Source organism: Mus musculus, chromosome 12 (assembly GCF_000001635.26).
Source record: "Mus musculus strain C57BL/6J chromosome 12, GRCm38.p6 C57BL/6J".
NCBI classification, from domain to species: Eukaryota; Metazoa; Chordata; class Mammalia; order Rodentia; family Muridae; genus Mus; species Mus musculus.
Genome location: NC_000078.6, coordinates 34,283,182 through 34,299,377, shown reverse-complemented (window position 1 = coordinate 34,299,377; position 16,196 = coordinate 34,283,182). Strand labels below are relative to the sequence as shown.

The following is a 16,196-nucleotide window of genomic DNA, read 5'->3' as shown; positions in this document are numbered from 1 at the left end:
GCATAGACCACCCTCTTCTATAAATTAAACTATGTTGCAGCCATGGGTATTTAAGTGAAGAAACAATTGCCCAGATGAAAGTAATTGCTCCTTGATTTTACAGATTTCTACCTAATTTCTAAAACCATTTTTTTTAGACATTCACTTTTATACACTTCAGAATCCAACATCTGCCTCGGATGATATTTTTGGAAATATGCAAAATAAAATTTTTAGAAATCTTAAAGTAAACAAACACAATGCTTTTTCCTAGAGACCTTTTCTTGTATATAAAATAAGTATAGACCCAAAGGGAGTGTAATAGTTTCATGACCTCTTATTCTTCTCTTCCCAATTCATATAACTAGAAAATAGAGGAAAAAAATAAAAAATTAAATGAAAAAAAAAAACCCAACAGATTTTTTCAAAGAAATTTGGTCTATTTAAACTTAGTTGCATCTATACCCATATCCAAAACTCCCCTGAGCAACTCCTTTGCTAAATAATTGCAAAAATGTATATTCTCCTAGATTTCTTAAAATTAGTTATAAAAAAAATTTCTTTTTTTATAACTAATTTTAATATGAATGTATCAATATATTATTAAACTCTTTTGTAATGACTCTAAACTTTCTATCTCATACTAAACTATTTTGAAAATTTGAAGTCTGTAAAACAAAACAAAACAAAACAAAAGTTTACTATTCTTGGGGGTGTGTGGCATGTAGGACCTTTGGCTAGTTGAAAAGCAGAGAGGCCTCCTACCCTAAAGGGTTTCTAGTCATTGCTCCTGAACCTGCTAATGGAACCAAAGACAGTGATAAAATCTGCCTGACAGGGTTAACTTACTCCAACAGAGGAGGTTGGATTGCAGCCCTGCCTGGTGTGACTATTTAATAAAGTACACTATGTATTTAACCAAGTGCATTATTTCTGAAGTGTCCAGGACACCTGAGCCCCCTTTTCTGATGCTAATCCATGTGAACAAGAGGAGGTAGAGTCCTTGTGGGTTGCTCTCTCAAGGATTAAGGGCCCTGTCTACTAGGAAGTGGTCTCTATTTCCTAGGTAATCTGAACAATGTTCTCTCAAGTCAACTGTTCCAAAGAGACAGAATATATTCATCTTCATAGATAAGGACAACCATGTGGGGAAAAATGCATTCAAGCTATGTCATCACATCCCTTCCAACTGTCTAAATTCGAACTTTGGGACAGCATTTTTCTCTCCAGGTCATTGCAAATATGCTTGGTTAGAAATCAACCTGCATTTACAGAAAAGGAAACCTTTTTTATTAGATATTTTCTTAATTTACATTGCAAATGCTATTCTGAAAGACCCCTATACCCTTCCCCCACCCTGCGCCCCAACCCACCCACTCCTGCTTCCTGACCCTGGCATTCCCCTGTGCTGGGCCATATGATCTTCACAAGACCAAAGGCCTCTCCTCCCATTGATGGCCGACTAGGCCATCCTCTGCTACATATGCAACTAGAGACACAGCTCTTGGGGTACTGGTTAGTTCATATTCTTGTTCCTCCTATAGGGTTGCAGACCCCTTTAGCTCCTTGGGTACTTTGTCTAGCTCCTTCTTTAGGGGCCCTGTGTTCCATCCAAGACTGTAAGCATCCACTTCTGTATTTGCCAGGCACTGGCATAGCCTCACAAGAGAAAGCTATATCAGGGTCCTGTCAGTAAAATCTTTCTGGCATATGCAATAGTGTCTGGGTTTGGTGGTTGTGTATGGGATAAAACTTAAGTGTTAGTTTATGTCAAAATGCCTAGATTAAAGGTTGAATCTGTAAGCATGCAAAGTGACCCTGTGAGTGCCATCATATCTTGATATCAGTGATATACCTGTTCACTGGTATTTATCAAGCATTTGTGGTTTTGTTTAGACAGCTGGTAGGAGACTAAGGAGATGAGACTCATCTTGGATCAGCTGACACTGATCAAATGTTCATACAAATGCACACATCATCACAGTCTTAAAAGGCTTTAAGTCACTTATTTGGCATTGCTGTCATCATTAAGAAGAACCTTGTTGATCAAACTTAGAGAGGGAAAGGGAACAAGACTGTGGTCAGCAGTCCCAAATGTTTTAACAGCATCAGAGGGCTCAGTGAGCAAGTTAAAGAGCAGAGATGCTATGTGTTAGAATCAAGAGGAACTATCGCAGACCTTATGTTAAGTAACCTTCCCTCCTTCCTGTTTTTATTCTGGTTCCATTTTTGTATTGACGTTGCAATTAACCCTGGACAAAAGACAAGGACACTCCATTCTGCTGACAAGCAGATGAAGTCAACTTTCCTTACCAAACAGACTAGGTAATTTTATATTTATGAAATAACAATGATATCCAGGGAAAAAAGTATCATTTTAAAACATTAAAAGGATTATTTCTTTCCAAAATAATAGAGTGAGCTACAAACCAAATGTTTGTTTTTTAAATTAACCAAAATAGAGTCCACAAAAAGTGATTGTTCACTATTATATTTAACCTTGATTCTGCCTTTAATTATCTGTGCACCTTACATCATTTAACCTTGCTGGTGATTGTTTCTTTCATGTCTACATGAAGGTGTTGGGTAGAGTATTTGCTCAGATTGCTTCCAGCTTTGATATTTTATGAAATCAGAATTGCTGTGGAATTCATCTGAGATGTATATTCTTGGCTCCCAAGTAGATTTAACTCCTGAGGATGTTTTGATAAACACACTGCTGTTAGTTTGTGAGCTATGGTGCGAGTTGGCTCTGCTGAGCAGTCCTGATTAGCACCAGAGAAAACATTAGTCCTTATTATACCAGAACGGGGTGGTTATATGGGTTAACCTCTTGGCAGGAAGTGGCACCCTGTTTTTAAGAATTGAGGTGGTTAGTACTCCTCCCTGCCAATACCATTTAATATTTTCCCCTATTGAATCACTCATACTTAAGCTCATACTTTAGCCATTCTCTTGGGAACAAAAAAAAACAAAGCCAGCAACTTTTTGGGTCACCATGAAAAATGGATCCAGAGGGGTCATTCAGAGTCCTCTTCAGAAATAAGCTCTTTAATTAGGTAGCCTAGCTTGCAAAGTATGTGTGCTCCTAAAGAGAAGAATGTAGTCTTTGGTGGGAAAAAGGGTTCCGTTTAACCCATCATCTGTTAGAAATGCACTTGTAGTTGTTTTTCCAGAAGCTTCCATAGTTCCCTGCCCCACCAAGCCACCCACAGACATTTGCTTGCTCTCACAGTTGTTTTGAGAATAATAACGTTTTATAATGCTTTTGTTGGATTGCACATTATGTGGAATTTGCATTGCCTCTTTGTGACTAATATTGAATAACTTGGTTTCGCTTAATTCATAAGAACAAACCCTAAGCAACACACTGTGCTGAAATGTTTTAACTTTTTTATTCAAGTGCCAACACAAAGTAATTACCAAACAATTCTGGGACACAACCAAGCTACCGTTGCTCCTTCTGGGACTGCTCAAGGAGAGACCAAGTTTAGAGGAAAATCATGAGATTTCCCAGTAGCTTGGGACAGGACCCCTAAAACACATTTTCCTGCATAGAAAGCTGAATTTAAAATACTCTATTTAAACCCACATAAAGAAATATATATTTCTGTGGGAAGCTTTTGAAATGCACAGGTTTTTTTGACATCAAGACTGCAAAGCACTAAATACTACTAGCTAATGGAAATCCAATTAAACATTTGTTTTATAGACCACTCTAACTAGATGGTAGCACACAACAGCTTACTGTTTTGTTTAGTTTGTGTGTGCACACACATACAAACACACACACACACACACACACACACAAATTATTTTAAATCACATATGTGCCTTGGAAACCAACCAAAATGTAACAAATTCAAACCAAAAGGCTTGTGAATTGTATATAAAGAATATGGTGGTTTGGAAAGGGTGCAAACCAGGTGTAATGTGTAAGCTAGAGGTGTGGGGGCCTCTGTTTCAAGAAGTATTTGTGTGTCATAGTACAATGGACTCAGACAAGCATGAAAGGCACCCGAAAATGATAGCAAGAGTATTCATGATTTAGAATTTTAAAACTTCTGCAAAACTGTCCGTATTAATATGGGGGGAAAAAGGAGACACAAAATTTTCCTTTCTTCAAGAACCTGGAAGTTGAGGCAAGGTTTCTGAACGGTATCATTGAGTTTCATTCTAAACCCTACATGATTATATAGCCTGTAGCCTCTAACATTTTTCAGTGTAAAGCTACACAAAATGTTCTTTGATAGAAACTTTGTTGTATGCATGATTACTAAGAAAAAACAGTGTTTAAGCCAAACTTTTAAATTATTTATAATTAAAAAGTAATCATAACCTGAAATTCTTTTCATATAATTATGGATATTAAGCAGTTAAAGTTAGAGATCATGTCTTGGGCTCCCCTGCCCTTATTTTCAGGTGAACATAATGTTTTGAAATTGATGTAAATAAAAATCAAAAGCATATACTGTATATGCTTGTTATTTCTGAAGACTTTTATAGTAAAATGGGGTTTTCAGGTTCTCCAAAGGATTTTTATAACATTTAAAATATTTTAATTGAATTGTAATTACTGGATTACGTAATGTGAAGACACATTGGAGGCATGTAGTATTTTGAAGACAGCAAAGTATTTCCTACCCTTCTTTCATATTCCACCATCCCAAATGGTGGCTACTCCCAGGATCTGGGAAGAGCACATTGCTCTCTCTGGAGTGTGGTTCATGGCCTAGTCTCTCCTACACATGCACTGAATAATTCTAACTGTCTGGTACCCAGATACAGCTCATTGGAAGCTCTGACATCCAAACATCCAAACCCCTTAAACTTCTCCATCATAGCCTGAGATCAGCCCATGTCAAGAATGACTGCAAAGTACTGCAGCTCCTAACATAACTTTAACAAGGTAAACAGGGTGAGGAAGATAGATCATATATTTAATAATGGAAGAGTTACAGTTTCAAGAATTTACTGGTGACACAAAAGGGTTGTTACCCAGAAGTAGAGGCTGGGGGTAAAAGACAGAAGCAAACAATTTGCTCATGTATTGAGTCCAATCTTCACCACCCCCCCCCCATCTTAAACAACAACAACACAAACAAACAACAACAGACAAACAAAAGCAGAAGTCACACACACACACACACACACACACACACACACACACACACACACACACACAAACACCACTGCCATTGGGAAAAAACTGGGAGAAAAGTTATTTGAAGTCCTAACTTTTCAGAATACATATGCTTTTTTAAAAACCCACTTTAAAATGTACTTATTTACGAGAATTGTGTGCTGAGGGGTGAGGAGGTCTGGGATGATCTTAGCGAGTCTGTTCTCTCTGACTCCCAAGTGGGACCTAGGGTGTCAGGCCTCAGAGCAAGTACTGTTACCCACTGCACCACCTCACCAGCTAAGAAAACCTATGGTTTTTCTTAATTGTGATCATACCTATAATCATTGGCTTCACTTGAAACTCTGTTGAAAATACTCCCGAGTCTCTTCTCTTGCCTCAAAAACCGTAACAATCATTGAAGTTGCATTTTCTTCCCTAAAGCAAATTCATAAACAACAGTGAAATGTGTTTTTAAGTTTTATATACATAAGCTTTATTAGTTTTGCCCAAAATCTTATCATTTAAGGCTGAGTGCAAACTTCAAAATAGTCTGCTCACACCTGTATTTTTGTACCTGAGGAAGCAAAAGCCTGTGGAGATGTCTCATGGGTAACTATTGTCATGACATGGGAGAGTGAGGGCTGGAATTCAGGACTCCCAAATGATTTCCAAATGAATTCCAATTTGTTTCCATGTGACCAGTAGAAAGAAGAAAAACCCTGCAAGGCTGCCTGCTGAATTGCTTTCTTACCTCACGCCTCATCTTAAGCAAAATTCTGAGGGAAACAGGTGAGGCAGGAAAGCTGTATGAAAGGGGCTAAGTAGGTGAAGGGCTTAAAACAACACTCATTTTAACGTAATGGTTAAAAAATTGATTGCAGCCCAGTAACTCTACAATAGGTATGCTTGTGCACAAGTAACAAAACCACTTTCCTTTTTGTATTCAGAGAGAATTGTGTATCAAGAATAATCAATGGGCCGGGCGGTGGTGGCGCGCGCCTTCAATCCCAGCACTTGGGAGGCAGAGGCAGGTGGATTTCTGAGTTCGAGGCCAGCCTGGTCTACAAAGTGAGTTCCAGGATAGCCAGGGCTACACAGAGAAACCCTGTCTGGAAAAACCAAAAAAAAAAAAAAAAAAAAAAAAAAAAAAAAAAAAAAAATGGACTTATGCTCTAGCCATTAAATATTTTGGATGCTGCAGAAGGCAACTTTGATATTAATAAATTATGTATATTTCCACAAATAATGACTGTTTGCTCTGTGGATTGGGGGCAGGGGGCTGGAGAGCACATAAACACATCCTTCTACTTACAAATAATGGAGGAAATCTTAGAAATTGAGACCTTTCAGTAGATAATTTTGCCTAACATGTCACTACTTTGAAAATGATTAAAGAAAATGGAGTCCCCTCCCCCAACCCAGGAGGCAGGTACTTCGACTTGTCAACTTGAAGCTGGACATTTTCTCTTCGTTTGGAACCGCCACAGAATGAGCCCTTTCATGTCCTCAATAATACCAGACCAATGCAATCCATCTGTTCTGCCAAATTATTCCTCGTTCCCTAACCAAAGGCACTGCTTTTTCATGCATTTTATCATGATTTTATGCCCTTTATTATATTTTACAAAAGGTTCTGATTCCTCCAGGGCCAATGAGAACTGATTAGGACACTGGCCTCCATCCAGGCTTTGAACACAGGAGAGGAAGGAATAGAACTGTTTCCTTTTTTCTCTGCTCCTTGGCAGAAAAAAAAAATCTATACCGTGTGTGCACTCCGTGTGTGGGTGGGTGTGGGCAGGCCGCGTTTTATCCTGTCACAGTATGACTTTGTAGATCATGTTCGGAACATTCTTTCTATAATCATGTTGCATTAAGGGGCTTTATTTCAGAAAGACTGTTTCTTTAGGAAAGAACCATGGTGCGTTGTAAGACTCAATGATATGGTAATTTTACATGACTTCAGTCAAACTTCCAATTTGAATAGACACTGCCTTGGATCTGTGTTGAATCTGATCATAATCATAGAGTAGATACTCATTAAACATCAGCTCCTAGCTCCTTTCTGAGTTTCAGTGGACAGTGATTGAAAGCAAGACACAAAGAAGGGCAAAGGAACAATGAACACAAGACCACCTCACAGTGTTTCCTATTAGGAAGACAAAAGAAGAGCTTTAAGCACTCATTCCTTAGCCTATATAGGCAAAGATCCAAGGCCTTTGTTTACATACCATGGAGGAGGCATTAAATGTCCCAATATGCTCAGAATTTTTAAAACTCCTTTGGGTCTGTATATCAGACATGAGTTCACATAGCCATTCTTCAGACCAATCATCTCTGAGAATGGAACTCACCATCTCCCTAAATTAAGTTGAACAGGACACTTTGTTCCATTTTGTGACTCATTATGCTTTTGACCTTTGACTCATGGGAGCATCTAGGGAGAGGAATGAGGAATAAAGGGCACATGAGAAGCAGAAAAAGAGGAGGCAAGATAAAAATATCTACTTAAACCTAAACAAGTGAAAGACTAAATTCCAATGAGAGAGAAGTATTTGAGATCAGTATTAGAGGAAAGTTGAATGTGACTGAGGTAAGGTATGATAAGAGGGGGGTGAACACCAACCTTGTTAAGAAAGAATATAGTTGCTTCTGAGGAACTCTTAGCTCAGCTGTCTACTCAGTTCCCACATTGAGACACAAATCAAAATAATCTTTCTCCAGGATCTTGTAGAGATGAGACATTTGTCATAGGCTGGCTTCTCTCTCTAGCAGCTGGAGAAGCAAAGGGGATTGTCAAGAAATCAGCTCTTCCTGTATGGTGTGGTAGAGTATCCCTGTATTCCCAGAACTCATGAAGCTGAGTCAGACAAATGGTGACTTTAGGGGCCGGACTGAGATCCTATCTTCAATAACAAAACAAAGAAACAATACAAAAATAATGGTTCTTTATATCAAGTACAATTAGTTTTCAGAGGGGGGGGGGGCGAGGGGGAGAGAGGGAGAAAGGGAGAAAGGGAAGGGAGGGAAGGATGGAGGAAGGGAGGGAGAGGATAGATCAATCCAACATTTTTGCCAAATGAGTTATCAAGATTAAAACTTATAAACAATAGTGCAGCTTCTTCTTCGGGAAAACACCAAATGGCGGATGACGCGGTACAGTGGGAGGGCCCGGTGGACCCGGGGCCCAGGATTAGGAGGCCGCGGCAGCTTCCCTGGAGGATTCGGCAGCGGTCTTAGGGGCCTTGGCCTTGGCCAAGGCCTCGGGGCTCCTGGAGGTAAAGCTGAAGACAAGGAGTGGATCCCGGTCACCAAGCTGGGCCGCCTGGTTAAGGACATGAAGATCAAGTCCTTGGAGGAGATCTACCTGTTCTCCCTGCCCATTAAGGAGTCTGAGATCATTGACTTCTTCCTGGGTGCGTCCCTAAAGGATGAGGTTCTGAAAATCATGCCAGTGCAGAAGCAGACTCGGGCTGGCCAGCAGACCAGGTTCAAGGCTTTCGTCGCTATTGGGGACTACAGTGGTCACGTTGGTCTTGATGTTAAGTGCTCCAAGGAGGTTGCCACTGCCATCCGAGGGGCCATCATCTTGGCCAAGCTTTCTATTGTCCCTGGGCGGAGAGACTACTGGGGGAACAAGATTGACAAGCCCCACACTGTTCTACGCAAGGTGACAGGGTGCTGTGGCTCTGTGCTGGTGTGTCTCATCCCTGCCCCCAGAGGCACTGGCATTGTCTCTGCTCCTGTGCCCAAGAAACTCCTGATGATGGCCGGTATAGATGACTGCTACACTTCAGCCAGAGGCTGCACTGCCACCCTGGGCAACTTTGCTAAGGCCACCTTTGATGCCATCTCCAAGACTTACAGCTACCTGACCCCCGACCTCTGGAAAGAGACTGTCTTCACCAAGTCTCCTTATCAGGAACTCACTGATCATCTTGTGAAAACCCACACCAGAGTCTCTGTTCAGAGGACCCAGGCTCCAGCTGTGGCTACTACATAAGGATTTTGTACAAGAAAAATAAAAGAATTAGTCTGCTAAAAAATAAAATAAAAAATAAAAATAAACAATAGTGCATTTTAATAATGAAGCAAGAATAGAGATAAATAGTTGTAGAAACTCAAAAAAGTTGTCGAACTGTGGCGATGGATCCTTATTGCCTCTTTGCCAATCTTACCCAAAGGGATACATGCAATTTAGCAGGTGTTATTTTATAGTCTGTCATCACTTGAGTGACTGTCTAGTACCATGGATCCTGAATGCTGTTGGAGGTGATTGTTTGAGGGTGTGACTTGGAATTCAACTAGATTATTATTTGAATCATTGGAGAATAAGAAAAATATTTGAGGCAAGCATAGAGTATATAGGATGAAAATGTATGTGACTACTATAAAGCACACCATGAATGATGTTTAATTTTATATCAGAGGCAAAGAGTCAATGTAGACCTGAAAAACTCTTAATAGGACAGGAGAGGGAAAACATGGTAAAAGGTTAAGGATAGTATAGTGTTCAAAATATGAGTCTTAATATCAGATATAGAATTGACATTGTTGGTATTGCCTGTAGCTCCAGGCTGAGGCAAGAGTTTTGCAAGTTCAAGGCCATGAGGCAAGTTAGTAAGATTCTGTCTCAAAATATGACATGCAAAGAGTGCTGTGTCTGAAGCTTGGTGTTGAGTGCTTGTCTGGCATTTAGACTTGGATTTAATATCCAATACTCTAAAAACAGATAAACTGACACACTGAATGAATGTGTTGGTGGTTTGCTGTATCTGCATATATGATAAGAGTCTATGGACAGAATGCTGTTCCCTTTCTTAGTGCTCATCATGATGACATCATTGATGATGTCTGTCCATCTGCCTTCTGAGTTCTGCTCATTCAAGATTTAGACGACTCAAATGTGAAATTTCCAGGATTTCTTTGTGGGATCTTTCCACCCTCTGAAATCTAGTTAAACTTTGTCTCTGAGCCCTTGACTTCCAACTTCCTCTTACTCAGTTTACCGTTAATTTGTTATTATAATTATCTGGTCATTCTATTCTTTCATAAGCACTTCCAAGTCTCGTGGTTAGTAGCCACTCACCTAGTTTTGTAAGGTATTGGTTAATGAGAGCAGTGTCTGATCACTATCAAATCTGCCATAGCCTTCCATATTAGAATTCTCATCTTACTTACGATTAACTTCTCTAAAGTGTAGCCTTAGATTTCTAGAACTCTGAACTGGGTTGAATAGTGCTAAGTAATAGTGTCAAAAACAGAGAACTTCAGTGTTATGGTAAGGAAGATTCCTGATGTATTTGCTTGTTTGTCTGGGACATAAAGAAGGTCTTGAGAGCCCTCTGCTTCCCATCACTTCTTACTCTGAGGCCCCTGCCATTCCTCCCTAACTGTGACATGATCATTTATTTTCATGACAAGCATAGCTCTGCCTCCTGCACAGTAAAACGTGTGTGTCACTATGCAGCCATTTCTCCAGACTGCCCTCTCAGTGAACCACATATCAACACTGAATGGCCTGCCCACAGCCTCATCGTCTTACACCCAGGAGGCTGAGGACAGAATTGTCCTGGTCCCCACCGAGATGCTCTTCCAAGATACCTGGTGCTTCTTTCTGCCTCTGCAACATGGGCGGAAGGACTCTATGAATCTCACCAAAATTCTGTGCTTCATTGCTCATTTACTGCTTCCTTATAGTTACATGTATTCTAAGTGTGGCATTAGTGTTGTCTTGTAGTTTTGGGAGACACAACAGTTTTCAAAGGTGGGGGTGAATTTATATCACATACCAGAACAACCATCATCTGGTTCATGGCTGTACTGAGAGAAATTTCGCCAGGAACAGCACATACTGGCTAATTGAGATTTAATTTAATTTACAATTTTGACAATTATGAAGGTCAGCTCTTTGATAGAATGAATGAGATTCTCTCCGGAGCGTAATATAAACCACAGAGTGAATCTAGATGGTCTTAAGTTATCAGCAGGATTTGCTTTTGTTTGATTGCAGATCTGTCACCAACTAATACTTTTATAAACTACTTCCAATGAAATATTTTAACTGTGAAATGGAAATTGAGGACTTATAAGAGTTTGTTAGATTCGAAACAAAAAATTACTGTCAAATTGTCTTGTAAGTTTCTAAATATTGGCTCAGTTCAAACCATTGATAATCAGACCCCAGGTTGTATGTATCCCTTGGGATACACATTGAAAAATGTAGCTCTGAAGTACAGCTATCATGAGGAGCACACACATGGAATAATTGCCCTGTGCTTGCTAGTGAAATTCGAATGCAGTCAAGTATGGTGATATTAACCTCATCCTTCCTTCCAGCTTCCTTTTCAGGTCAGCATAACATAAGAAGGTAACAAATTTGCTTATTCTATAAACAGCAACCCTTGTTTGTTCTGAAGCAGATACTTTTATTCAGAAGATTCAAATGCTAATTTCCTTGTTATAAGTTTATTTTTATGTCAGAAAAGAATAAGCTTTATGTCATCAGAGACCTGTTTATCAGAATCTTGCATATGCTCATGTTCCAACTTTTGTTATGGTGTTTTACTGGACAAATCTATGTCACATTCTTGCATGATAAATCTGAGCCCGTTATTAATCATCTTAAATGTGATGTGAGGTCTCATTTTCTTCTGAGTGTTGTCAGTGAAAGACTATAGGTTTCTGCTGTTTTCTTTCAGCGAATTCAAGGTCGAAAAGCCAGCCTGGAGGAAATACAGCTTGTTCATTCTGAACATCACTCACTATTGTATGGCACCAGCCCCCTGGATGGACAGAAGCTGGACCCCAGGACACTCTTAGGTCTGTACAGGCCTCCATTCTACTGAGAACAGCACATTCCAGCACTGCCATTAGTCAATGCTGGTGTCAGCTCAAAATACTTGGCAAGCAGTGTGACAGAAAAATCAGTTTTTCCAGCAGTTCCTGCCTGGAATGAGTTGTGTAAAATAGAAGCCAGTGCAGATTCTGCATTTGAAAATGACACTGCAGAGGGTCTAATTCTTGTTTTTAAATTAACTTTATTTGAGCTGCAATCAGATGCGTTACCAAATTTGCCTGCTTATATTATTACATGGAAAGGTGATAAGAATTCTTCACGGTCTTTATGAGAATTTCGTTTTCCCTTCTCCTTTGTTTCTATCTTCCAGTTCTTATTTCTGAGCTCAATACACTGAAAACTGACTGGAGGCCTTAATGTAATCCATCAAATGTATGCCACTCTTCTAGAAGCTCAGTATTATAGTAAATGGTGCAAGGAGAAAGCCAAGGATTATAATTTGTCTCAATGTATGTTTTTTTCCCAAAACTTTATCAGATTTTAAAATAAAATTTAAGCTGCAGAAATTGAATATGGACATTGAAATGACAGATATTCTGGGGAGGTATTAGTGGCAGAACAGTAGTAGAAAATTATATTTTATTCATAAGCTCTTATAATTGAGTAACAATACCTAGCTTGGAAACACATGCTGAAATAATTGTATTTTACAGTTTTAACTTAAAAGAAACACTTTAAAACTTGCCTCTCTCCTTTGAAGAATTCTATTTAATCCCTCTCAAGTTATCAAACTTTTTTTTAACCTAACTCAATATTATTTCAAAATGTTAACTGGTCCTGGGTAGTTCAGAGCATGTCTATGGCACATTGTTGGTAACCATCCTGGGAAGCAGCAAGAGGTCAACCGATATCCACTGTTGCTCATGTGCAGTCTTCATAAAGGAGCGACAAGCCTCTCTAAAGAGATACTTTTACCAGTGAGTCTGTGTCCCTGCCTGGGTATGGATCAGGTTAGGTCTAGGAGCTTAGGGAGATGGAAGCAGAATGGAGAACAGAAAGAGATTCCTCAGTGTTTAGAAAAAAAAAAAAAGGAAAGAAAACCAATTTTTCTCAAGATTGGTTATGGTAAGCAAATTTAAAACAAATAAATTTATTTTTAATATATCCAAATGCAAATTAATCAATGCAAACATCTCTGCTTTAAATAATTTTTCTTGGTTCTTTTTATTTATTTTGATGAAGTCCAGGTTGGTTTTGAACCCTTGGTCCTCCCTTCTCAGCATCTCAAGAGCCTGACAACCATACCAAGTTCTTTGTTTCTTTGGGTGAAATCATGCTTTGAACATATAGATGCTTTACATAAAAGCATCTACTTTACATACAGATGCTTTTTTGCTATGTATACTAATAGCTGTTCTGTTTTTTAAAATTTTAACATGAATAATGCCATCTAACTAACCATAGAACATCTATCCCAAACATTTTAATTTTCGTGATTCTATGATGCCTACACATTCAGTTATTTAAGCAGATCTGTCTCTAGATAGAGTTCAACCTTCCCCATTTAGTTTTCTGTGTTCGCAGAGTTTAATCAAGCCTGCTTTAGGGCTTCATTGGATTTAGGGCTACACTAGGATTGTTCAGACAGTAAACATTAATGAACATTGAATTGATACATGCAGTGTACTCTTTCCTAGCAACCACAATTCCATGATTTGAGAACAAAGCCATTTATTAATGAAGTGAGGTTTGAACTTGGAGAACATCAGTTTTATTTAAGAATTACAGATATCTTTCGGTGATCAAGGCAACACTTTCAATATGGGTTATCCTACTGCAGGTAGCACAGGGATGCTGCCTTCTTGGCAGCCTTAAGGTCAGCCACTCTATCCAACTTTGGCAATATTTTAGAACTCCTTGAGATTATCTGGAGAAAGAAAAGTACAGCTCATCTCTTTCAGCTCCAGATCATAGTAGATTGCCAGGTTCTTTTAAAAGGTTACTTTGTACTCTTTGTGGAATTTAAATTTTTGAAGCTTATAATTCTTTGGTTTCCAACAGACCAGAATGGTGCTGCTCTGTTTGTAGAAACACAGACTCAAGAGGCTTTCTCCCATTTATCCATTCCCTTAGCTCCAGTGTAACTTTTGGACTTCCCTAATCTCTCCCAACAAGATGGGAGATATCATTTCTAACTCAAAAAAATTGTTTTAAAATCAGAAGCATGAATTTAAACAAAAATTCAATATGACCAGAGCTACCAGTCTTTATCTTGAAGGCCATCTATAGATTACAAAATAATTAGATGATAATGTGACTACCCATTTATCTCTTTAGAGACTCTGGACCTTGTACAAAGTTGCTAGTAGAAGTTTTTCTATAGCACTAATGCCCCTGTTGTTCTATTGCCAGTTTTATTGCCTTGTAGCTAGTCAGAGTTCAGTCCAAAGATAAGTTAATACAGTTCTCTGAAACAATAATTTCAGTAAATGAAGTAACTCAAACATTTCTTGCACATAACTAAATTAAAATTATCAATTACTTACCTTATATCTATCTCTATATAATTAAATAAGATGTAAACATCACTAAATAAATTTATTTCCCCTTTCCCTTAGAGCTCGATCCAATTTTAGATTACTTATTTGAAATACTTTATTGCATTACAACATTTTCTTTTACCTCTCTTAATTGCTCATAAACAATGAGTTCAGATATTAAAAATGCTTTTAATTCACATTTGAGATATGGATTTACTGTTGCAAAAAACAATCTCAGGAATATGTGGATAGCCTTGTTAAGGATAACAGTCTTAAAGTTTTTACCTCTGCAACACCTGGCGGAAGCCCTTGCCTTATTTGTGTGTGTGCTCACATGGTTGTATGTGTCAGTAACTTTGTGCCATGGTACTACGGTCAGAGGACACATTACAGGAGTCCCTTCTCTCTTCTGAGGCCTGAACTTTGGTTCCCATGCTTTGCAGCTTTCTAAGCCTCTCTCTTGTTCCCAAGTTTTCTGGGGTTTTTGTTGCTTGCTTGTTTCTTTTTAAATGTCTTTGACCGGTGCCAGTATTGAAGTTTTAATAGGATGATGTTAAAACCAAGACTTTATGCATTCTAGGCCAGTACTCTGTCATTGGTCTACACCCTCAGTTGTTTTGATTTTGAGGGGGAATCTGTCTACCTAATAAGATGTTTTCATTATTCTTGAGTTTTTCTTTATCATTTTCCACGTCAGTTATTGCATTAAATAACTCATTAAATTTATTGTATTCAAAATAAACTTTTTTTTCTGTGATAATATAACCTCTTTAGACTTGCACTCAGATACTGTGAAAATCATCACAAACTTGGTTTCAATTTTGATTGGCATTTGATTGATCATCAGAAGAACTTTCATGAAGTGTGAGTTTGTATCCGGTCCCACCAATGATGATGAACACACTACTTTAATTCCAGGAAATAATGTGTCAATTAATATTTCAGCATATATGTTAAATTTGATGTTATTTGTATTTATGGAAATATTATTCTCTCTTATTGTATTATGTGTTTTTTTTTAATTGCAAACATCAGAGAGGCCAATGATACACTAGATCTTACTTATATGTTAGGTATTAGTATTAATTTATACTTAGTATTAATTTATACTCTAGAAATCTGTATGCATATTTACATATGCATACCTCAATATAAGTTCCTGGGTGGGAGAGTCAGTGATTAAGAGCACTGTCTACTTTTACAGAGAACCCACTTTAGACACCTACATGATGTCTCATAACCACCTGTAACTCCAGTTCCAAGGGAGGTGGTACCATTTATGGGCTCTGTGGGTACCAAGCTTACACATGGTGGCCATACAAACAATCTTCCCAAACACATATCTGTAAAATAGTAAATTAATAAGAAAGGTTAAGGCTGCACATTTAAAAGTATTTGATATTTAAATTTTTAAATGGCAGTACATTTTTTTCATAAACCTTGTAGCTTGAACCATCATGTTGGAAAAAATACTCAGTAGGTAGCTGAGATACATTCCATGAATTATAATTTTTAAAATGATAATGAACAGCATTGCTGTATTAGTTTTAAAATTCTTTTGCGCTTGTTGGGGTGGTTCAGCACTTTAGAGGCCCCTGAGTTCAAGGGCAGCTTGTGTTACAAAGTAATTTACAGGCCAAAGAGCAACACATAACGAAATTTGGTCTCAAAACAAAACACGATTGTTTTCTTTCTGAGGAATGCAGTGTTCCTTTGTAAACTGCTACAGTTGAGGTCATGGTAGGCAGGCAGAAGG

The 16,196-nt window shown here is 38.4% G+C and overlaps 1 protein-coding gene and 1 pseudogene across 27 annotated transcripts in view; both read left to right on the top strand.

Annotated features, from left to right (window-relative positions):
* Hdac9 (histone deacetylase 9) overlaps nt 1-16,196 on the top strand; it is an 869,516-nt gene that overhangs the window by 617,718 nt on the left and 235,602 nt on the right. For all 27 annotated transcript variants that reach the window (XM_030246984.1, XM_006515264.4, XM_006515266.1 and 24 more), the window contains one exon: nt 11,803-11,923. In XM_030246984.1, coding sequence (XP_030102844.1) covers nt 11,803-11,923 — 121 coding nt within the window. The remainder of the gene's footprint in view (nt 1-11,802; nt 11,924-16,196) is intronic.
* On the top strand, nt 8,220-9,141 carry Gm18025 (predicted gene, 18025; annotated as a pseudogene).